The following is a 24,974-nucleotide window of genomic DNA, read 5'->3' as shown; positions in this document are numbered from 1 at the left end:
GTATGGATGGATGATATATAAATGGTTATATGGATATATTTATAGATGCGTGGATGACAGGTGGATGGATGGATGTATGGATGGATGATATATGAATGGTTATATAGATGGATGTATAGATGCATGGATGACAGGTGGATGGATGGATGTATGGATGGATGATATATGAATGGTTATATAGATGGATTTATAGATGTATGGATGACAGGTGGATGGATGGATGGATGGATGGATGATATATGAATGGTTATATGGATGGATGTATAGATGTATGGACGACAGGTGGATGATGTATGGATGGATGGATGGTGTATGAATGGTTATATGGATAGATTTATAGATGCGTGGATGACAGATGGATGTATGGATGGATGATATATGAATGGTTATATGGATGGATGTATAGATGTATGGATGACAGGTGGATTGATGGATGGATGGATGGATGATGTATGAATGGTTATATGGATAGATTTATAGATGCGTGGATGACAGGTGGATGGATGTATGGATGGATGATATATGAATGGTTATATAGATGGATGTATAGATGCATGGATGACAGGTGGATGGATGGATGTATGGATGGATGATATATGAATGGTTATATAGATGGATTTATAGATGTATGGATGACAGGTGGATGGATGGATGGATGGATGGATGATATATGAATGGTTATATGGATGGATGTATAGATGCATGGACGACAGGTGGATGGATGGATGTATGGATGGATGATATATGAATGGTTATATGGATGGATGTATAGATGTATGGATGACAGGTGGATTGATGGATGGATGGATGGATGGATGATGTATGAATGGTTATATGGATAGATTTATAGATGCGTGGATGACAGGTGGATGGATGTATGGATGGATGATATATGAATGGTTATATAGATGGATGTATAGATGCATGGATGACAGGTGGATGGATGGATGTATGGATGGATGATATATGAATGGTTATATAGATGGATTTATAGATGTATGGATGACAGGTGGATGGATGGATGGATGGATGGATGATATATGAATGGTTATATGGATGCATGTATAGATGCATGGACGACAGGTGGATGGATGGATGTATGGATGGATGATATATGAATGGTTATATGGATGGATGTATAGATGTATGGATGACAGGTGGATTGATGGATGGATGGATGGATGGATGGATGATGTATGAATGGTTATATGGATAGATTTATAGATGCGTGGATGACAGGTGGATGGATGGATGATATATGAATGGTTATATAGATGGATGTATAGATGTATGGATGACAGGTGGATGGATGGATGGATGATATATGAATGGTTATATAGATGGATGTATAGATGTATGGATGACAGGTGGATGGATGGATGGATGGATGGATGATATATGAATGGTTATATGGATGGATGTATAGATGCATGGACGACAGGTGGATGGATGGATGTATGGATGGATGATATATGAATGGTTATATGGATGGATGTATAGATGTATGGATGACAGGTGGATTGATGGATGGATGGATGGATGATGTATGAATGGTTATATGGATAGATTTATAGATGCGTGGATGACAGGTGGATGGATGGATGATATATGAATGGTTATATAGATGGATGTATAGATGTATGGATGACAGGTGGATGGATGGATGGATGGATGGATGATATATGAATGGTTATATGGATGGATGTATAGATGTATGGATGACAGGTGGATGGATGGATGTTATATGGATAGATTTATAGATGGATGGATGGATGTATGGATGGATGATGTACAAATGGTTATATGGATGGATGTATATATGTATGGATGACAGGTGGATGGATGGATGATGTATGAATGGTTATATGGATGGATGACAGGTGGATGGATGGATGGATGATATATGAATGGTTATATGGATGGATGACAGGTGGATGGATGACAGGTGGATGGATGGATGGATGATATATGAATGGTTATATGGATGGATTTATAAATGTAAGGATGACAGGTGGATGGATGGATGATGTATGAATGGTTATATGGATGGATGTATAGATGTATGGATGACAGGCGGATGGATGGATGTATGGTTGGATGATGTATGAATGGTTATATGGATGGATGACAGGTGGATGGATGACAGGTGGATGGATGGATGGATGCAAAGTAAACTAAAAAATGTTGTATGCATTAATGACATTGCTTGTTGGCATAAAGTCAGAGGTCAGAGGTCAGTGTCTATGGCGACTATTTAGGGTCAGCGTGTGAACTTGACTAGACTTGTCCGGCTGATGTTCCTATAGGGTCAGAGGTCAGAGGTCAGCGTGTGAACTTGACTAGACATGTCCAGCTGATATAAATGCTATATTTTCATGCTATATGCTAGCATGAAAAGTATCTATATGCTTGCATGAAAACTGGCTAATATGCTAGCATGAAAACTGGCTAATATGCTAGCATGAAAACTTGCTAATATGCTAGCATGAAAAGTAGCTAATATGCTAGCATGAAAACTTACTAATATGCTAGCATCAAAAGTAGCTAATATGCTAGCGTGAAAGGTCGCTAACATGCTAGCGTGAAAAGTTGCCAATATGCTAGCATGAAAACTGGCTAATATGCTAGCATGAAAACTTGCTAATATGCTAGCATGAAAACTTGTTAATATGCTAGCATCAAAAGTAGCTAATATGCTGTCAATATGCTAGCATGAAAAGTAGCTAATGTGCTAGCATGAAAACTGGCTAATATGCTAGCATGAAAGGTCACTAATATGCTAGCATGGAAGGTCGCTAGCATGCTAGCGTGAAAAGTTGCCAATATGCTAGCATGAAAACTGGCTAATATGCTAGCATGAAAACTTGCTAATATGCTAGCATCAAAAGTAGCTAATATGCTAGCGTGAAAGGTTGCTAACATGCTAGCGTGAAAAGTTGCCAATATGCTAGCATGAAAACTGGCTAATATGCTAGCATGAAAACTTGCTAATATGCTAGCATGAAAACTTGCTAATATGCTAGCATCAAAAGTAGCTAATATGCTAGCGTGAAAGGTCGCTAACATGCTAGCGTGAAAAGTTGCCAATATGCTAGCATAAAAAGTAACTAATATGCTAGCATGAAAACTGGCTAATATGCTAGCATGAAAAGTAGCTAACATGCTAGCATGAAAACTTGCTAATATGCTAGCATGAAAACTTGCTAATATACTAGCATCAAAAGTAGCTAATATGCTAGCGTGAAAGGTCGCTAACATGCTAGCGTGAAAAGTTGCCAATATGCTAGCATGAAAAGTAGCTAATATGCTAGCATGAAATGTCACTAATATGCTAGCATGAAAGGTCGCTAACATGCTAGCGTGAAAAGTAGCTAATTTGTTAGCATGAAAAGTAGCTAATATGTTAGCATGAAAAGTAGCTAATATGTTAGCATGAAAAGTAGCTAATATGCTAGCATGAAAACTTGCTAATATGCTAGCATGAAAACTTGCTAATATGCTAGCATCTTGAGTCCAATAAGCGCTCCTTAATAAACTCTCCGTCAGAAAACGCCTTACTTTTTCTGGCGATTTTGTGAGAAATGACAAAACTTGTCCTGACAGCTGCATCTCTGGGGGTGTAAAAGTGGTAGAAAATGGATGGATGCAATTTCTGATTGGCCTCACGCGGGCCGGACAGGGACGCACAAAGGGCCAGATGTGGCCCGCGGGCCGCAGAATGCCCAGGTCTGACATACAGTATGGACATTATTTGCCAGGGGAAGAACATACAGTATGCTTCTTGCATTAGTGGTAAGGCACACGAGAGAGAGAGAGAGAGAGAGAGAGAGAGAGAGAGAGAGAGAGAGAGAGAGAGAGAGAGAGAGAGAGAGAGAGAGAGAGAGAGAGAGTGAGAGTGAGTGTTTACTGATGACAACGCTGCTCAACTATGTTGTGACACGCTGACTTGTGCAACTTGTGCTATGTGCTGACTGTGTGTGTGTGTGTGTGTGTGTGTGTGTGGGGGGGGGGGGGGGGTGTCTTCTCACATGGTGTTTTATGACTTCTTCCATTCTTCACATGTGAGTTGGGACCCCCTGCTGATGCATCATGTTGTCTTTTCTTGTTTTTCAAATAGTGCTAAGTTGTAAAAAAAAACAAAAAAAAACACAGATAATAAATAATAAATTATTTTTCAGAATTGCTATTTTTATTGATCTGAACAAATGCATTAGTGTCGTGTTTCACATCATGACATGACATGATGGACACAGTTGATGCAGAGTAGTAGCTGTGAGTCACTTTTCCTTTGCATCAATTAAAAAAATATATATATAAATAATTTAAATCAAAAATCAATGTTAAAAAAAATATATGTAAGTATAAAAAAATAATTTTATATATATATATATATATATATATATATATATATATCAGTGACGTGCGGTGAGGTTGATGGCTGGTGAGGCACTGACTTCATCACAGTCAGATTTACAAACATATGAACCCTAAAGAGTATCTCATTCACCATTTGATTGGCAGCAGTTAACGGGTTATGTTTAAAAGCTCATACCAGCATTCTTCCCTGCTTGGCACTCAGCATCAAGGCTTGGAATTGGGGGTTAAATCACCAAAAATTATTCCCGGGCGCGGCGCCGCTGCTGCCCACTGCTCCCCTCACCTCCCAGGGGGTGATCAAGGGGATGGGTCAAATGCAGAGGACAAATTTCACCACACCTAGTGTGTGTGTGACAATCATTGCTACTTTAACTTAACTTTAACTTTACACATACAAACTGTAGCACACAAAAAAGCACATTTAATAAAAAAAACGTTATTATGGTCTTACCTTTACTTAGAAATGAAGTCCATGCGCCGCAACTAAAGCCCTCACTTCAACTTTCCACGTGCAAGATTGAATCTATTTAAAAAAGTGTAACCGAGGGTTTATAAATGTGGCCTATACTGTATGAAACTACAAAATAACAAACACAGAGGCTCCGGTTTACACGAGGACCACTTTATTTACCTTCTTTCAAAAAACCTCCGCAACGTGACATCACTTCCGCTCTTAGCGCCTTCAAAATAAGAGCTCAAGGCATATACTGTATAACAGCGCATAACAGGAACTTAACATCACAAAGAGGAAAGCCCATGAAAATAGGTTACAAAAGTTATTTGATAAGAAGCCAAAAAGTGCAAAAACAATAATATTCGTGTTGGAGGAGTTGTGAATTAGGTACACCTGCAGTCTGCAGGTGTACCTAATGTTGTGTCCCTGCAGTCATTCACAACTCCTCCAACACGAACATTATTGTTTTTGCACTTTTTGGCTTCTTATGAAATAATTTTTTTAAATAGATTCAATCTTGCACGTGGAAAGTTTAAGTGTGGGCTTTAGTTGATATAACAATTCTACGGCGGGGGTGCAGGAGGCGAGCCTCAGCCAGTGTGTCTTTTGCCGCCGTTTTATGATCGCTCAGCACAATAAATACGTTACACACATACAGTTGTTGACAAAATACACTGTACATTATATACCTCAGCTAACTAAACTATGGAAATGTATAATATAATTCATATAGCAATACGGTCTCACTGCACAGCAGGCCAGCAGTTAGCCGAGTCCGTCCATGTTGAGGCACTGAGTGACGTGCCTCGACTGGCTGCTGTTCACCGCACCGTCTCTTCTCAGTATTTGAACGGCAAATGTGAAAATTCAGCGATTTTGAATAAAAAATAATCTAAAACTGGTGAAGTTAAATGGAAAATAACGTTATAGTATAATCACTGGATACATATAACAATTTATTTTGTTTTTTTTCTTTTTACATTTTTTTTCTTTCCATTACACTACTAGAGGCAGGTGAGGCGGGGCCTCACCTGCCTCTAGTGACTGCACGTCACTGATATATATATATATATATATATATATATATATATATATATATATATATATATATATCATGTGTTTATATAGATATATCATGTGTTTATATAGATATACATACTGTAAGGTGATATAGATTTAGTCCATGTGTAGAGTCCAGGATGTAAGTCCATGTGTTGTACCCTCCATGTGCAGGCGCAGGCTGTCATCATCATGGTGTGGCTGCAAGTCTCCCTTGTGAGCGGCTGCATGTGCTGGAACAAGCTGGAACCTGAGCCTTGAAAGGCACACCATGGAGCGCCTGTAGGAGCCATCCTCACCACCTGAGTCCCCCCCCCCCACCGTCGGAGTCAGCAGAGACCACCATCGGGGACAAACCTTAGAAATCTTGCATCTGCGTCAGGAGAATTGATTTCAATCCGCCCGCGTGGGCGTCAGTGTTTGAGCGCGAGGGGTCCCCGCGCCGGGTGCCTGACCCGGGGCCCCTCAACCATGAGGCCCAAGACATTCCCGGCGGCCCCCTATGTGGGCAACACCCGCCAGAGGCTTCAGGAGATCAAGGAGGGCCTGAAGCAGCCCGCCAAGCTGGTGAGCCAGGCCCTGCACGGGGGGGGCGTGTCCCGGACCGAGGGCGGCCGCCCCGCCGACTGCAAAGGTGGCAAGGACGGGGCGGGGCGGCAGCAGCCCGTGAGACCCCCCCAGAAGTTCTACAACTACCAGAACGCCCTGCGAGAAATACGCAAGTCCCTCATGCCCTTCGCCAATGAGTCGGGCCCCTCGTCCGGGTCGGGGCCCCCTGCTGGGGAGGTGAACCGGCAGATGCTGCAGGAGCTGGTCAACGCTGGCTGTGACCAGGTGAGTGGCCACGCCCCCTTTTTCATGCATGCCGCCCCTGCTTTTGTCTCTCCTAAATGTTCCTTGTTGGACGACCACTACTTGTCAGCGCTTTCACATACAACAACGTAATACATGTCACATATTAAAGTTAATTATTCCATACAACAACGTAATAGATGTCATATATCACATACAACAATGTAATAGATGTCATATATCACATACAACAATGTAATAGAGGTCATATATCACATACAACACCGTAATAGATGTCATATATCACATACAACAACGTAATAGATGTTATATATCACATACAACAATGTAATAGATGTCATATATCACATACAACACCGTAATAGATGTCATGTATCACATACAACAACGTAATAGATGTCATATATCACATACAACAATGTAATAGATGCCATATATCACATACAACAATGTAATAGATGTCATATATCACATACAACAATGTAACAGATGTCATATATCACATACAACAACATAATAGATGTCATATATCACATACAACAACGTAATAGATGTCATATATCACATACAACAATGTAACTATGTCATATATCACATACAACAACGTAATAAATGTCATATATCACATACAACAACGTAATAGATGTCATATATCACATACAACAACATAATAGATGTCATATATCACATACAACACCGTAATAGATGTCATATATCACATACAACAATGTAATAGATGTCATATATCACATACAACAACGTAGTAGATGTCATATATCACATACAACAATGTAATAGATGTCATATATCACATACAACAATGTAATAGATGTCATATATCACATACAACAACGTAATAGATGTCATATATCACATACAACAATGTAATAGATGTCATATATCACATACAACAATGTAATAGATGTCATATATCACATACAACAATGTAATGATGTCATATATCACATACAACAACGTAATAGATGTCATATATCACATACAACAATGTAATAGATGTCATATATCACATACAACACCGTAATAGATGTCATATATCACATACAACAACGTAATAAATGTCATATATCACATACAACAACGTAATAGATGTCATATATCACATACAACAACATAATAGATGTCATATATCACATACAACACCGTAATAGATGTCATATATCACATACAACAATGTAATAGATGTCATATATCACATACAACAACGTAATAGATGTCATATATCACATACAACAATGTAATAGATGTCATATATCACATACAACAATGTAATAGATGTCATATATCACATACAACAACGTAATAGCTGTCATATATCACATACAACAATGTAATAGATGTCATATATCACATACAACAATGTAATAGATGTCATATATCACATACAACAACGTAATGGATGTCATATATCACATACAACAATGTAATAGATGTCATATATCACATACAACAATGTAATGGATGTCATATATCACATACAACAATGTAATAGATGTCATATATCACATACAACAATGTAATAGATGTCATATATCACATACAACAATGTAATAGATGTCATATATCACATACAACAATGTAATGATGTCATATCACATACAACAACGTAATGGATGTCATATATCACATACAACGTAATAGATGTCATATATCACATACAACAATGTAATAGATGTCATATATCACATACAACAATGTAATAGATGTCATATATCACATACAACAATGTAATAGATGTCATATATCACATACAACAATGTAATAGATGTCATATATCACATACAACAATGTAATGATGTCATATCACATACAACAACGTAATGGATGTCATATATCACATACAACGTAATAGATGTCATATATCACATACAGCAACGTAATAGATGTCATATATCACATACAACAATGTAATAGATGTCATATATCACATACAACAATGTAATAGATGTCATATATCACATACAACAATGTAATAGATGTCATATATCACATACAACAATGTAATAGATGTCATATATTACATACAACAATGTAATAGATGTCATATATCACATACAACAACGTAATGATGTCATATATCACATACAACAATGTAAAAGATGTCATATATCACATACAACAATGTAATAGATGTCATATATCACATACAACGTAATAGATGTCATATATCACATACAACAATGTAAAAGATGTCATATATCACATACAACAACGTAATAGATGTCATATATCACATACAACAACGTAATGGATGTCATATATCACATTCAACAATGTAATAGGTCAGAGGTCAGGTGTGTTCTGTAATGTTCTAAACGGGAGCTGATATTCACAGCGTGGGACAAGATGGGCACTAAGAAACAGCTTCTAGACCACAATGGACGTGTCTTCCTGACCGCCATTGTCAGCTCTGCAAACAGGAAGTTCCCTTTCAATGGCAGCAGGGCGGTTCAGTTCCTTCTGCTCAAGTCCAGTCGCCACGTCCCACCTCTGTCCCACTATGTCCCTGTTCCAGTTTATGTCCTACTATATGTCTCTGTCCCACTATGTGTCCCTGTTCCAGTTTATGTCCTACTATATGTCTCTGTCCCACTATGTGTCCCTGTTCCAGTTCATGTCCTACTATATGTCTCTGTCCCACTATGTGTCCCTGTTCCAGTTCATGTCCTACTATATGTCTCTGTCCCACTATGTGTCCTTGTTCCAGTTTGTGTCCTACTATATGTCTCTGTCCCACTATGTGTCCTTGTTCCAGTTTGTGTCCTACTATATGTCTCTGTCCCACTATGTGTCCTTGTTCCAGTTTATGTCCTACTATATGTCTCTGTCCCACTATGTCCCTGTTTCAGTTTATGTCCTACTATATGTCTCTGTCCCACTATGTGTCCCTGTTCCAGTTTATGTCCTACTATATGTCTCTGTCCCACTATGTGTCCCTGTTCCAGTTTATGTCCTACTATATGTCTCTGTCCCACTATGTCCCTGTTTCAGTTTATGTCCTACTATATGTCTCTGTCCCACTATGTGTCCCTGTTCCAGTTTATGTCCTACTATATGTCTCTGTCCCACTATGTGTCCCTGTTCCAGTTTATGTCCTACTATATGTCTCTGTCCCACTATGTGTCCCTTTTCCAGTTTATGTCCTACTATATGTCTCTGTCCCACTATGTGTCCCTGTTCCAGTTTATGTCCTACTATATGTCTCTGTCCCACTATGTGTCCCTGTTCCAGTTTATGTCCTACTATATGTCTCTGTCCCACTATGTGTCCTTGTTCCAGTTTATGTCCTACTATATGTCTCTGTCCCACTATGTGTCCCTGTTCCAGTTTATGTCCTACTATATGTCTCTGTCCCACTATGTGTCCCTGTTCCAGTTTATGTCCTACTATATGTCTCTGTCCCACTATGTGTCCCTGTTCCAGTTTATGTCCTACTATATGTCTCTGTCCCACTATGTGTCCCTGTTCCAGTTTATGTCCTACTATATGTCTCTGTCTCACTATGTCCCTGTTCCAGTTTATGTCCTACTATATGTCTCTGTCCCACTATGTGTCCCTGTTCCAGTTTATGTCCTACTATATGTCTCTGTCCCACTATGTGTCCCTTTTCCAGTTTATGTCCTACTATATGTCTCTGTCCCACTATGTGTCCCTGTTCCAGTTTATGTCCTACTATATGTCTCTGTCCCACTATGTGTCCTTGTTCCAGTTTATGTCCTACTATATGTCTCTGTCCCACTATGTGTCCCTGTTTCAGTTTATGTCCTACTATATGTCTCTGTCCCATTATGTCCCTGTTCCAGTTTATGTCCTACTATATGTCTCTGTCCCATTATGTCCTTGTTCCAGTTTATGTCCTACTATATGTCTCTGTCCCATTATGTCCCTGTTCCAGTTTATGTCCTACTATATGTCTCTGTCCCACTATGTGTCCCTGTTCCAATTTATGTCCTACTATATGTCTCTGTCCCACTATGTGTCCCTGTTCCAGTTTATGTCCTACTATATGTCTCTGTCCCACTATGTGTCCCTGTTTCAGTTTATGTCCTACTATATGTCTCTGTCCCACTATGTGTCCTTGTTCCAGTTTATGTCCTACTATATGTCTCTGTCCCACTATGTGTCCTTGTTCCAGTTTATGTCCTACTATATGTCTCTGTCCCACTATGTCCTTGTTCCAGTTTATGTCCTACTATATGTCACTGTCCCACTATGTGTCCTTGTTCCAGTTTATGTCCTACTATATGTCTCTGTCCCACTATGTGTCCCTGTTCCAGTTTATGTCCTACTATATGTCTCTGTCCCACTATGTGTCCCTGTTCCAGTTTATGTCCTACTATATGTCTCTGTCCCACTATGTGTCCCTGTTCCAGTTTATGTCCTACTATATGTCTCTGTCCCACTATGTGTCCTTGTTCCAGTTTATGTCCTACTATATGTCTCTGTCCCACTATGTGTCCCTGTTCCAGTTTATGTCCTACTATATGTCTCTGTCCCACTATGTGTCCCTGTTTCAGTTTATGTCCTACTATATGTCTCTGTCCCACTATGTGTCCCTGTTCCAGTTTATGTCCTACTATATGTTTCTGTCCCACTATGTCCCTGTTCCAGTTTATGTCCTACTATATGTCTCTGTCCCACTATGTGTCCCTGTTCCAGTTTATGTCCTACTATATGTCTCTGTCCCACTATGTCCCTGTTCCGGTTTATGTCCTACTATATGTCTCTGTCCCACTATGTGTCCTTGTTCCAGTTTATGTCCTACTATATGTCTCTGTCCCACTATGTCCCTGTTTCAGTTTATGTCCTACTATATGTCTCTGTCCCACTATGTCCCTGTTCCAGTTTATGTCCTACTATATGTCTCTGTCCCACTATGTGTCCTTGTTCCAGTTTATGTCCTACTATATGTCTCTGTCCCACTATGTGTCCTTGTTCCAGTTTATGTCCTACTATATGTCTCTGTCCCACTATGTGTCCTTGTTCAAGTTTATGTCCTACTATATGTCTCTGTCCCACTATGTGTCCTTGTTCCAGTTTATGTCCTACTATATGTCTCTGTCCCACTATGTGTCCCTGTTCCAGTTTATGTCCTACTATATGTCTCTGTCCCACTATGTGTCCCTGTTCCAGTTTATGTCCTACTATATGTCTCTGTCCCACTATGTGTCCTTGTTCCAGTTTATGTCCTACTATATGTCTCTGTCCCACTATGTGTCCCTGTTCCAGTTTATGTCCTACTATATGTCTCTGTCCCACTATGTGTCCTTGTTCCAGTTTATGTCCTACTATATGTCTCTGTCCCACTATGTGTCCCTGTTCCAGTTTATGTCCTACTATATGTCTCTGTCCCACTATGTGTCCTTGTTCCAGTTTATGTCCTACTATATGTCTCTGTCCCACTATGTGTCCCTGTTCCAGTTTATGTCCTACTATATGTCTCTGTCCCACTATGTGTCCTTGTTCCAGTTTATGTCCTACTATATGTCTCTGTCCCACTATGTGTCCTTGTTCCAGTTTATGTCCTACTATATGTCTCTGTCCCACTATGTGTCCCTGTTCCAGTTTATGTCCTACTATATGTCTCTGTCCCACTATGTCCCTGTTCCAGTTTATGTCCTACTATATGTCTCTGTCCCACTATGTGTCCCTGTTCCAGTTTATGTCCTACTATATGTCTCTGTCCCACTATGTGTCCCTGTTCCAGTTTATGTCCTACTATATGTCTCTGTCCCACTATGTCCCTGTTCCAGTTTATGTCCTACTATATGTCTCTGTCCCACTATGTGTCCCTGTTCCAGTTTATGTCCTACTATATGTCTCTGTCCCACTATGTGTCCCTGTTCCAGTTCATGTCCTACTATATGTCTCTGTCCCACTATGTCCCTGTTTCAGTTTATGTCCTACTATATGTCTCTGTCCCACTATGTGTCCCTGTTCCAGTTTATGTCCTACTATATGTCTCTGTCCCACTATGTCCCTGGTCCAGTTTATGTCCTACTATATGTCTCTGTTCCACTATGTGTCCTTGTTCCAGTTTATGTCCTACTATATGTCTCTGTCCCACTATGTCCCTGTTCCAGTTTATGTCCTACTATATGTCTCTGTCCCACTATGTGTCCTTGTTCCAGTTTATGTCCTACTATATGTCTCTGTCCCACTATGTGTCCCTGTTCCAGTTTATGTCCTACTGTATGTCTCTGTCCCACTATGTCCCTGTTTCAGTTTATGTCCTACTATATGTCTCTGTCCCACTATGTGTCCTTGTTCCAGTTTATGTCCTACTATATGTCTCTGTCCCACTATGTGTCCCTGTTCCAGTTTATGTCCTACTATATGTCTCTGTCCCACTATGTGTCCCTGTTCCAGTTTATGTCCTACTATATGTCTCTGTCCCACTATGTGTCCCTGTTCCAGTTTATGTCCTACTATATGTCTCTGTCCCACTATGTCCCTGTTCCAGTTTATGTCCTACTATATGTCTCTGTCCCACTATGTGTCCTTGTTCCAGTTTATGTCCTACTATATGTCTCTGTCCCACTATGTGTCCTTGTTCCAGTTTATGTCCTACTATATGTCTCTGTCCCACTATGTGTCCTTGTTCAAGTTTATGTCCTACTATATGTCTCTGTCCCACTATGTGTCCTTGTTCCAGTTTATGTCCTACTATATGTCTCTGTCCCACTATGTGTCCCTGTTCCAGTTTATGTCCTACTATATGTCTCTGTCCCACTATGTGTCCTTGTTCCAGTTTATGTCCTACTATATGTCTCTGTCCCACTATGTGTCCCTGTTCCAGTTTATGTCCTACTACATGTCTCTGTCCCACTATGTGTCCTTGTTCCAGTTTATGTCCTACTATATGTCTCTGTCCCACTATGTGTCCTTGTTCCAGTTTATGTCCTACTATATGTCTCTGTCCCACTATGTGTCCTTGTTCCAGTTTATGTCCTACTATATGTCTCTGTCCCACTATGTGTCCTTGTTCCAGTTTATGTCCTACTATATGTCTCTGTCCCACTATGTGTCCCTGTTCCAGTTTATGTCCTACTATATGTCTCTGTCCCACTATATCCCTGTTCCAGTTTATGTCCTACTATATGTCTCTGTCCCACTATGTGTCCTTGTTCCAGTTTATGTCCTACTATATGTCTCTGTCCCACTATGTGTCCTTGTTCCAGTTTATGTCCTACTATATGTCTCTGTCCCACTATGTGTCCCTGTTCCAGTTTATGTCCTACTATATGTCTCTGTCCCACTATGTGTCCCTGTTCCAGTTTATGTCCTACTATATGTCTCTGTCCCACTATGTGTCCTTGTTCAAGTTTATGTCCTACTATATGTCTCTGTCCCACTATGTGTCCTTGTTCCAGTTTATGTCCTACTATATGTCTCTGTCCCACTATGTGTCCCTGTTCCAGTTTATGTCCTACTATATGTCTCTGTCCCACTATGTGTCCTTGTTCCAGTTTATGTCCTACTATATGTCTCTGTCCCACTATGTGTCCCTGTTCCAGTTTATGTCCTACTATATGTCTCTGTCCCACTATGTGTCCTTGTTCCAGTTTATGTCCTACTATATGTCTCTGTCCCACTATGTGTCCCTGTTCCAGTTTATGTCCTACTATATGTCTCTGTCCCACTATGTGTCCTTGTTCCAGTTTATGTCCTACTATATGTCTCTGTCCCACTATGTGTCCTTGTTCCAGTTTATGTCCTACTATATGTCTCTGTCCCACTATGTGTCCCTGTTCCAGTTTATGTCCTACTATATGTCTCTGTCCCACTATGTCCCTGTTCCAGTTTATGTCCTACTATATGTCTCTGTCCCACTATGTGTCCCTGTTCCAGTTTATGTCCTACTATATGTCTCTGTCCCACTATGTCCCTGTTCCAGTTTATGTCCTACTATATGTCTCTGTCCCACTATGTGTCCCTGTTCCAGTTTATGTCCTACTATATGTCTCTGTCCCACTATGTGTCCCTGTTCCAGTTCATGTCCTACTATATGTCTCTGTCCCACTATGTCCCTGTTTCAGTTTATGTCCTACTATATGTCTCTGTCCCACTATGTGTCCCTGTTCCAGTTTATGTCCTACTATATGTCTCTGTCCCACTATGTCCCTGGTCCAGTTTATGTCCTACTATATGTCTCTGTTCCACTATGTGTCCTTGTTCCAGTTTATGTCCTACTATATGTCTCTGTCCCACTATGTCCCTGTTCCAGTTTATGTCCTACTATATGTCTCTGTCCCACTATGTGTCCTTGTTCCAGTTTATGTCCTACTATATGTCTCTGTCCCACTATGTGTCCCTGTTCCAGTTTATGTCCTACTATATGTCTCTGTCCCACTATGTCCCTGTTCCAGTTTATGTCCTACTATATGTCTCTGTCCCACTATGTGTCCTTGTTCCAGTTTATGTCCTACTATATGTCTCTGTCCCACTATGTGTCCTTGTTCCAGTTTATGTCCTACTATATGTCTCTGTCCCACTATGTGTCCTTGTTCAAGTTTATGTCCTACTATATGTCTCTGTCCCACCATGTCCCTGTTTCAGTTTATGTCCTACTATATGTCTCTGTCCCACTATGTCCCTGTTCCAGTTTATGTCCTACTATATGTCTCTGTCCCACTATGTGTCCTTGTTCCAGTTTATGTCCTACTATATGTCTCTGTCCCACTATGTCCCTGTTCCAGTTCATGTCCTACTATATGTCTCTGTCCCACTATGTGTCCCTGTTCCAGTTTATGTCCTACTATATGTCTCTGTCCCACTATGTGTCCTTGTTCCAGTTTATGTCCTACTATATGTCTCTGTCCCACTATGTGTCCTTGTTCCAGTTTATGTCCTACTATATGTCTCTGTCCCACTATGTGTCCTTGTTCCAGTTTATGTCCTACTATATGTCTCTGTCCCACTATGTGTCCCTGTTTCAGTTTATGTCCTACTATATGTCTCTGTCCCACTATGTGTCCCTGTTCCAGTTTATGTCCTACTATATGTCTCTGTCCCACTATGTGTCCTTGTTCCAGTTTATGTCCTACTATATGTCTCTGTCCCACTATGTGTCCTTGTTCCAGTTTATGTCCTACTATATGTCTCTGTCCCACTATGTGTCCTTGTTCCAGTTTATGTCCTACTATATGTCTCTGTCCCACTATGTGTCCCTGTTCCAGTTTATGTCCTACTATATGTCTCTGTCCCACTATGTGTCCCTGTTCCAGTTTATGTCCTACTATATGTCTCTGTCCCACCATGTCCCTGTTTCAGTTTATGTCCTACTATATGTCTCTGTCCCACTATGTCCCTGTTCCAGTTTATGTCCTACTATATGTCTCTGTCCCACTATGTGTCCTTGTTCCAGTTTATGTCCTACTATATGTCTCTGTCCCACTATGTCCCTGTTCCAGTTCATGTCCTACTATATGTCTCTGTCCCACTATGTGTCCCTGTTCCAGTTTATGTCCTACTATATGTCTCTGTCCCACTATGTGTCCTTGTTCCAGTTTATGTCCTACTATATGTCTCTGTCCCACTATGTGTCCTTGTTCCAGTTTATGTCTTACTATATGTCTCTGTCCCACTATGTGTCCTTGTTCCAGTTTATGTCCTACTATATGTCTCTGTCCCACTATGTGTCCCTGTTTCAGTTTATGTCCTACTATATGTCTCTGTCCCACTATGTGTCCCTGTTCCAGTTTATGTCCTACTATATGTCTCTGTCCCACTATGTGTCCTTGTTCCAGTTTATGTCCTACTATATGTCTCTGTCCCACTATGTGTCCTTGTTCCAGTTTATGTCCTACTATATGTCTCTGTCCCACTATGTGTCCTTGTTCCAGTTTATGTCCTACTATATGTCTCTGTCCCACTATGTGTCCCTGTTCCAGTTTATGTCCTACTATATGTCTCTGTCCCACTATGTGTCCCTGTTCCAGTTTATGGTAATGTAGTTTAAGATAGGGAATTTCCGGCATATAAACCGCACCCACTAATTTTTGGAAGAAAACATATTTTTCCATATATTAGCCGCACCAGACTATAAGTGGCAGATATATACGTTGTGAAATGAGTTATTTACACAGAAATATTCTGTAAATGTTTTCCTTAATTGTTTCCAAACGGTGTCTGTAACAAGGCAGTAAAACGGCTGATCAAACAAAACAGAAGTCACAGTCACGGACCCACTAAACAGATTTAATAACTCCACGGTGACGTTTTGGTGAATTTACTGAGAAACAATACTTTTAACTGTAAATTAAAAATACTAACACAGACACTTGTAAACGTGTTGGCGCATTAGCTAATGCTAACGACGCTAGCGTCATCACATTACGATAGCACGCAAAAATATAGTAAGTAAGAATAGTTTTAGTTATATTGTACATCGTAAAATTTACAAACGGTGCTTGGAGTGAAGAATCCGTACGAGTAGAAATGCTATGGACAAACTGGTTAAAAGCACCAAATTGAAGGACACTGCAGCATCTTTTCAGTGTATTTGCTTGTTTTCTTAAAAAAACTGTTTGCATTATGGCCGTCAAGGAAAAAAAATCCATACATTAGCCGCTCTTTTTTATAAGCCGCAGGGTTCAGAGCGTAGGGAAAAAAAGTAGCGGCTAATAGTCCGAAGTTTTTGGTATACGTTAAAGAAATATGAGCGTTAAAGTGAAATGTAGACGATGATGCGATACAAAAAAGTGAAATTGTGTGTTTAATATCCTCCAAGTAGTAGCGAGACCTGGTTCCCAAAGGAAACGTGTTTTGGTGTGGCCGCTAAACACGACCCCGCTCACGCCCTCGCCTCTTATCAGCTCGCCGCTCTTCTCCTCGCCAGCTGCAAGTTAGCCAACATCTCTTTGTTGCATAACCGCCGCTTTTTGGGAGGGAGGAAATGTTTCAGTGGGGGACAAAAAGGGGGGGAGAGGAAGGTGGGATGACAGGAAAGTGTGTGTGTGTGTGTGTGTGTGTGTGTGTGTGTGTGTGTGTCCTGCCTACATTTTTCCCCTCCTCCCCCAGAGGCCTCCGCACGTATGGAATCCGCCGCCGTGCATTTTATGTAACGGCAAGATTTCGACAGGATGTGACTTGCTCGTGTGTGTGTGTGTGTGTGTGTGTGTGTGTGTGTGTGTGCGTGTGTGTGTGTGTGTGTGTGTGTGTGTGTGTGTGTGTGTGTGTGTGTGTGTGTGTGTGTGTGTGTGTGTGTGTGTGTGTGTGTGTGCCATGATGTCTTGGCGAGAGACGGACCGAGGGAGTGGGCGGGGCCTGTGAGAAGCAAGGTGATGAAGGTGTTGATGAGGGACGGGTAACCTTCACATTTGAAACGATACGGTATCGATTCCAGTCGATACCGGTACTCAACAACACCCATTTTCGGTACTGTTGTGTGTGTTGGTGAATATGAATTGTTTTTCATTGCAAAATCTCATTTTTTTTATTGCAACATTTTCAAACATGTCCATTTTTTTATATATATATATATATATATATATATATATATACAGGTAAAAGCCAGTAAATTAGAATATTTTGAAAAACTTGATTTATTTCAGTAATTGCATTCAAAAGGTGTAACTTGTACATTATATTTATTCATTGCACACAGACTGATGCATTCAAATGTTTATTTCATTTAATTTTGATGATTTGAAGTGGCAACAAATGAAAATCCAAAATTCCGTGTGTCACAAAATTAGAATATTACTTAAGGCTAATACAAAAAAGGGATTTTTAGAAATGTTGGCCAACTGAAAAGTATGAAAATGAAAAATATGAGCATGTACAATACTCAATACTTGGTTGGAGCTCCTTTTGCCTCAATTACTGCGTTAATGCGGCGTGGCATGGAGTCGATGAGTTTCTGGCACTGCTCAGGTGTTATGAGAGCCCAGGTTGCTCTGATAGTGGCCTTCAACTCTTTTGCGTTTTTGGGTCTGGCATTCTGCATCTTCCTTTTCACAATACCCCACAGATTTTCTATGGGGCTTAGGTCAGGGGAGTTGGCGGGCCAATTTAGAACAGAAATACCATGGTCCGTAAACCAGGCACGGGTAGATTTTGCGCTGTGTGCAGGCGCCAAGTCCTGTTGGAACTTGAAATCTCCATCTCCATAGAGCAGGTCAGCAGCAGGAAGCATGAAGTGCTCTAAAACTTGCTGGTAGACGGCTGCGTTGACCCTGGATCTCAGGAAACAGAGTGGACCGACACCAGCAGATGACATGGCACCCCAAACCATCACCCAACCATGCAAATTTTGCATTTCCTTTGGAAATCGAGGTCCCAGAGTCTGGAGGAAGACAGGAGAGGCACAGGATCCACGTTGCCTGAAGTCTAGTGTAAAGTTTCCACCATCAGTGATGGTTTGGGGTGCCATGTCATCTGCTGGTGTCGGTCCACTCTGTTTCCTGAGATCCAGGGTCAACGCAGCCGTCTACCAGCAAGTTTTAGAGCACTTCATGCTTCCTGCTGCTGACCTGCTCTATGGAGATGGAGATTTCAAGTTCCAACAGGACTTGGCGCCTGCACACAGCGCAAAATCTACCCGTGCCTGGTTTACGGACCATGGTATTTCTGTTCTAAATTGGCCCGCCAACTCCCCTGACCTTAGCCCCATAGAAAATCTGTGGGGTATTGTGAAAAGGAAGATGCAGAATGCCAGACCCAAAAACGCAGAAGAGTTGAAGGCCACTATCAGAGCAACCTGGGCTCTCATAACACCTGAGCAGTGCCAGAAACTCATCGACTCCATGCCACGCCGCATTAACGCAGTAATTGAGGCAAAAGGAGCTCCAACCAAGTATTGAGTATTGTACATGCTCATATTTTTCATTTTCATACTTTTCAGTTGGCCAACATTTCTAAAAATCCCTTTTTTGTATTAGCCTTAAGTAATATTCTAATTTTGTGACACACGGAATTTTGGATTTTCATTTGTTGCCACTTCAAATCATCAAAATTAAATGAAATAAACATTTGAATGCATCAGTCTGTGTGCAATGAATAAATATAATGTACAAGTTACACCTTTTGAATGCAATTACTGAAATAAATCAAGTTTTTCAAAATATTCTAATTTACTGGCTTTTACCTGTATATATATATTAGGGGTGTAACGGTACACAAAAATGTTGGTTCGGTACGTACCTCGGTTTAGAGGTCACGGTTCGGTTCATTTTCGGTACAGTAAGAAAACAACAAAATATAAATTTTGGGGGTTATTTATTTACCAAATTTGCAAAATATTCCACCAAAAATATTTTTCTTAGTGAAATATTTGATGTGAAGTAATGGCAACCTTGGATAGGTCAATAATTCATAATAACATTGATTTTGATTCAATATTATGTTTTGAGCAATGACAGTTTGAAAGAAAAAAAACAGCTTTGTTTTATTAGTCAACATTGCAACTTTTTCTAAATTACATTTCACCTTTAAGCTTTTTTATTTCACTTTTGTTATGTTTTTGTTTATTTGAATAGTATTTTTAGAATGTTCCGTGGGCCTTTAAAACATTAGCTGTGGGCCGCAAATGGCCTCCTTTTGACACCCCTGCTATAGATAATGAAACATTAAATGTGATAAATCTATGGATAAAAAGCAGAGCCTGGCGACGCATGCGCGTTTATCATAACTCTCTCTCTCTCTCTGTCTCTGCCCCTCCCTCACCAATGCTGCTGTTTGTTTTGTTTTTAACCCCTTCTTAACCCTGAACGTACATTGAAAATACACGCAACCCTAACTCAAAATGCCGGACATTTGAGGCATTTAAGAAACTCCGCCCTGACAGCTCCGCAAAAGAGGACATGTCCGGTGAAAAGAGGACGTATGGTCAGTCTATCCTAGCCCGTTAGCTGCTAGCATGCCGTGTGTTGTGCCTCGGTGTGCATTGTTTACACAACGTACTTAATATGTCCGTGTGGAAACTCGTTCGGTACACCTCCGAACCGAACCGGAACCCCCGTACCGATCGGTTCAATACAAATACACATACCGGTACACCCCTAATAATTATACATATTGTATCATTATCACGTGTCTGTGTCTCATTTGCAAGTATGACACTAAGTTGCAGTTGCACATCCAAGACGTTAGATGGCAGTAGTGTTTAGTATTGTCTGTTTCTCAGCTGTGCAGCGGTACTCACTTGCAATACACTTCTCCACCACTTGTGGCAGTAATGTCAATATCCAACAGACGAGAGAAGTCTGGAGCTAAAGTCATAGGGAAATTTCTTACGCGTAAACAAACATGATTAAAGTGGTGAAGCTGTATTTCCAGTGGCGCTTAAGTTTGAGTTAGAATGTATTTATTTTAGAACTGCGTAATTGTGTGTAGATGTCCCTCATTTTGTGTTTGATTAGTGCTTATTTTTGCATCAGCCCGACCTAAGCCTTGATTGAAATGATGAACACATGCTTTGATGTCATTTGACAGCATTTATCCTGTCGAATAATTAATTGAATTTACTTAAAACATAATGATGAATATATTCCCAGCACAGTTTAAAGATCCATTAGGGAGCACAATTTATTGGCACTTTTTAAATTATTTTTATACTTTTTTAAATCAAACTTGATGTAAAAAAAAAAAAAAAATCAGTGATGGAGTACAATTTATTGGCACTTTTTTGTTTATGGGAAATTATTTTTATATTTTTTTAAATCAAATTTGATGTAAAAAAAATTAATAATTTCAGTGATGGAGTACAATTTATTGGCACTTTTTTGTTTATGGGAAATTATTTTTATACTTTTTTAAATCAAACTTGATGTAAAAAAAATCAGTGATAGAGCACAATTTATTGGCACTTTTTTGTTTATGGGAAATTATTTTTATATATTTTTAAATCAAACTTGATGTAAAAAAAAAATTCAGTGATGAAGCACAATTTATTGGCATTTTTTTGTTTATGGGAAATTATTTATTTTTTATTTTTATTTTATTTTTTTAAATCAAACTTGATGTAAAAAAAAAATTCAGTGATGGAGCACAATTTTTTGGCACTTTTTTGTTTATGGGAAATTATTTTTATACTTTTTTGAATCAAACTTGATGTAAAAAAAATTGTCAGTGATGGAGCACAATTTATTGGCACTTTATTGTTTATGGGAAATTATTTTTATATTTTTTTAAATCAAACTTGATGTAAAAAAAAAAATTGTGATAGAGCACGATTTATTGGCACTTTTTTGTTTATGGGAAATTATTTTTATACTTTTTTAAATCAAACTTGATGTAAAAAAATCAGTGATAGAGCACAATTTATTGACACTTTTTTTTGTTTATGGGAAATTATTTTTATACTTTTTTAAATCAAACTTGATGTAAAAAAAAAAAATCAGTGATGGAGTACAATTTATTGGCACTTTTTTGTTTATGGGAAATTATTTTTATACTTTGTTAAATCAAACTTGATGTAAAAAAATTTTTTTAGTGATGGAGCACAATTTATTGCCACTTGTTTATGGGAAATTATTTTTATACTTTTTAAATCAAATTTGATGTAAAAAAAAAAATCAGTGATAGAGCACAATTTATTGGCACTTTTTTGTTTATGGGAAATTATTTTTGTACTTTTTTAAATCAAACTTGATGTAAAAAAAAATCAGTGATGGAGTACAATTTATTGGCACTTTTTTATTTATGGGAAATTATTTTTATACTTTTCTAAATCAAACTTGATGTAAAAAAAAATAATCAGTGATGGAGTACAATTTATTGGCACTTTTTTATTTATGGGAAATTATTTTTATACTTTTTTAAATCAAACTTGATGTAAAAAAATGTTTTTAGTGATGGAGCACAATTTATTGGCACTTTTTTGTTTATAGGAAATTATTTTTATACTTTTTTAAATCAAACTTGATGTAAAAAAAATCAGTGATAGAGCACAATTTATTGGCACTTTTTTGTTTATGGGAAATTATTTTTATACTTTTTTAAATCAAATTTGATGTAAAAAAATATATAATTTCAGTGATGGAGTACAATGTATTGGCACTTTTTTGTTTATGGGAAATTACTTTTATACTTTTTTAAATCAAACTTGATGTAAAAAAAAATTCAGTGATGGAGCACAATTAATTAACACATTTTTGTTTATGGGAAATTATTTTTATACTTTTTTAAATCAAACTTGATGTAAAAAAAAATTTCAGTGATGAGCACAATTTATTGGCACTTTTTTGTTTATGGGAAATTATTTTTATATATTTTTTAAATCAAACTTGATGTAAAAACAAAATGGTCAGTGATGGAGCACCATTTATTGGCACTTTATTGTTTATGGGACATTATTTTTATACTTTTTTAAATCAAATTTGATGTAAAAAAAAAAATAATTTCAGTGATGGAGATCAATCTATTGGCACTTTTTTGTTTATGGGAAATTATTTTTATACTTTTTTTAAATCAAACTTGATATAAAAAAAAAAATTCAGTGATGGAGCACAATTTATTGGCACTTTTTTGTTTATGGGAAATTATTTTTATATTTTTTTAAATCAAACTTGATGTAAAAAAAAAATTGTCAGTGATGTAGTACAATTTATTGGCACTTTATTGTTAATGGGAAATGATTTTTATACTTTTTGAAATCAAACTTGATGTAAAAAAAAAAATCAGTGATAGAGCACGATTTATTGGCACTTTTTTGTTTATGGGAAATGATTTTTATACTTTTTTAAATCAAACTTGATGTAAAAAAAAAAATTAGTGATAGAGCACGATTTATTGGCACTTTTTTGTTTATGGGAAATTATATTTATACTTTTTTAAATCAAACTTGATGTAAAAAAAAAAAATCAGTGATGGAGTACAATTTATTGGCACTTTTTTGTTTATGGGAAATTATTTTTATACTTTTTTAAATCAAACTTGATGTAAAAACATTTTTTAGTAATGGAGCACAATTTATTGGCACTTTTTTGTTTATGGGAAATTATTTTTCCGTCAGTCTACCCCAGGGCAGCTGTGGTTATGAAAGTAGCTTACCACCACCGAGTGTGAATGATTGATGGGTTCTACATGTAAAGCGACTTTGGGTACTTAGAAAAGCGCTATATAAATCCTAGTTATTATTATTATTATTATTATTATTATTTTTATACTTTTTTAAATCAAATTTGATGTAAAAATATATATATATTTTCAGTGATGGAGTACAATTTATTGGCACTTTTTTGTTTATGGGACATTATTTTTATACTTTTTTCAATCAAATTTGATGTAAAAAAAAAAATTCAGTGATGGAGCACAATTTATTGGCACTTTTTTGTTTATGGGAAATTATTTTTATACTTTTTTAAATCAAACTTGATGTAAAAAGAAAATCAGTGATAGAGCACAATTTATTGGCACTTTTTTGTTTATGGGAAATGATTTTTGTACCTTTTTAAATCAAACTTGATGTAAAAAGAAAATCAGTGATAGAGCACAATTTATTGGCACTTTTTTGTTTATGGGAAATTATTTTTTTACTTTTTTAAATCAAACTTGATGTAAAAAAAAATTCAGTGATGGAGCACAATTAATTGGCCCTTTTTTGTTTATGGGAAATTATTTTTATACTTTTTTAAATCAAACTTGATGTAAAAAAAATTGTCAGTGATGGAGCACAATTTATTGGCACTTTATTGTTTATGGGAAATGATTTTTATACTTTTTTAAATCAAACTTGATGTAAAAAGAAAATCAGTGATAGAGCACAATTTATTGGCACTTTTTTGTTTATGAGAAATTATTTTTATATTTTTTTAAATCAAACTTGATGTAAAAAAAATTGTCAGTGATGGAGCACAATTTATTGGCACTTTATTGTTTATGGGAAATTATTTTTATACTTTTTTAAATCAAACTTGATGTAAAAAGAAAATCAGTGATAGAGCACAATTTATTGGCACTTTTTTGTTTATGGGAAATTATTTTTATACTTTTTTAAATCAAACTTGATTTACTTTTTTTTTTTTCAGTGCCTAATAATGAATTGAAAATAATTAAAACATGACATTGGATATAATTATTGAATACGATTAAAATGAAAAAATCGGTGTTAAAGTACCAATGATATTCACACACACACACACACACACACACACACACACACTAGGTGTGGTGAAAATATTCTCTGCATTTGACCCAACACCCTTGTTCGCCCCCTGGGAGGTGAGGGGAGCAGTGAGCAGCAGCGGTGGCCGCGCCCGGGAATAATTTTTGGTGATTTAACCCCCAATTCCAACCCTTGATGCTGAGT

General features: G+C 38.0%; 1 protein-coding gene across 1 annotated transcript in view; it reads left to right on the top strand.

Moving 5' to 3' along the window:
• lats2 (large tumor suppressor kinase 2) overlaps positions 1–24,974 on the top strand; it is a 61,069-nt gene that overhangs the window by 15,825 nt on the left and 20,270 nt on the right. Inside the window, exon 2 of the mRNA XM_061926095.1 lies at positions 6,065–6,724. Within this exon, the coding sequence (XP_061782079.1) occupies positions 6,362–6,724 (363 nt within the window). The 5' untranslated portion in view covers positions 6,065–6,361. The remainder of the gene's footprint in view (positions 1–6,064; positions 6,725–24,974) is intronic.

The sequence above is a fragment of the Nerophis lumbriciformis genome, linkage group LG31 (assembly GCF_033978685.3).
Source record: "Nerophis lumbriciformis linkage group LG31, RoL_Nlum_v2.1, whole genome shotgun sequence".
Classification (NCBI taxonomy): domain Eukaryota; kingdom Metazoa; phylum Chordata; class Actinopteri; order Syngnathiformes; family Syngnathidae; genus Nerophis; species Nerophis lumbriciformis.
This window is presented reverse-complemented; position numbering and strand designations above follow the sequence as displayed.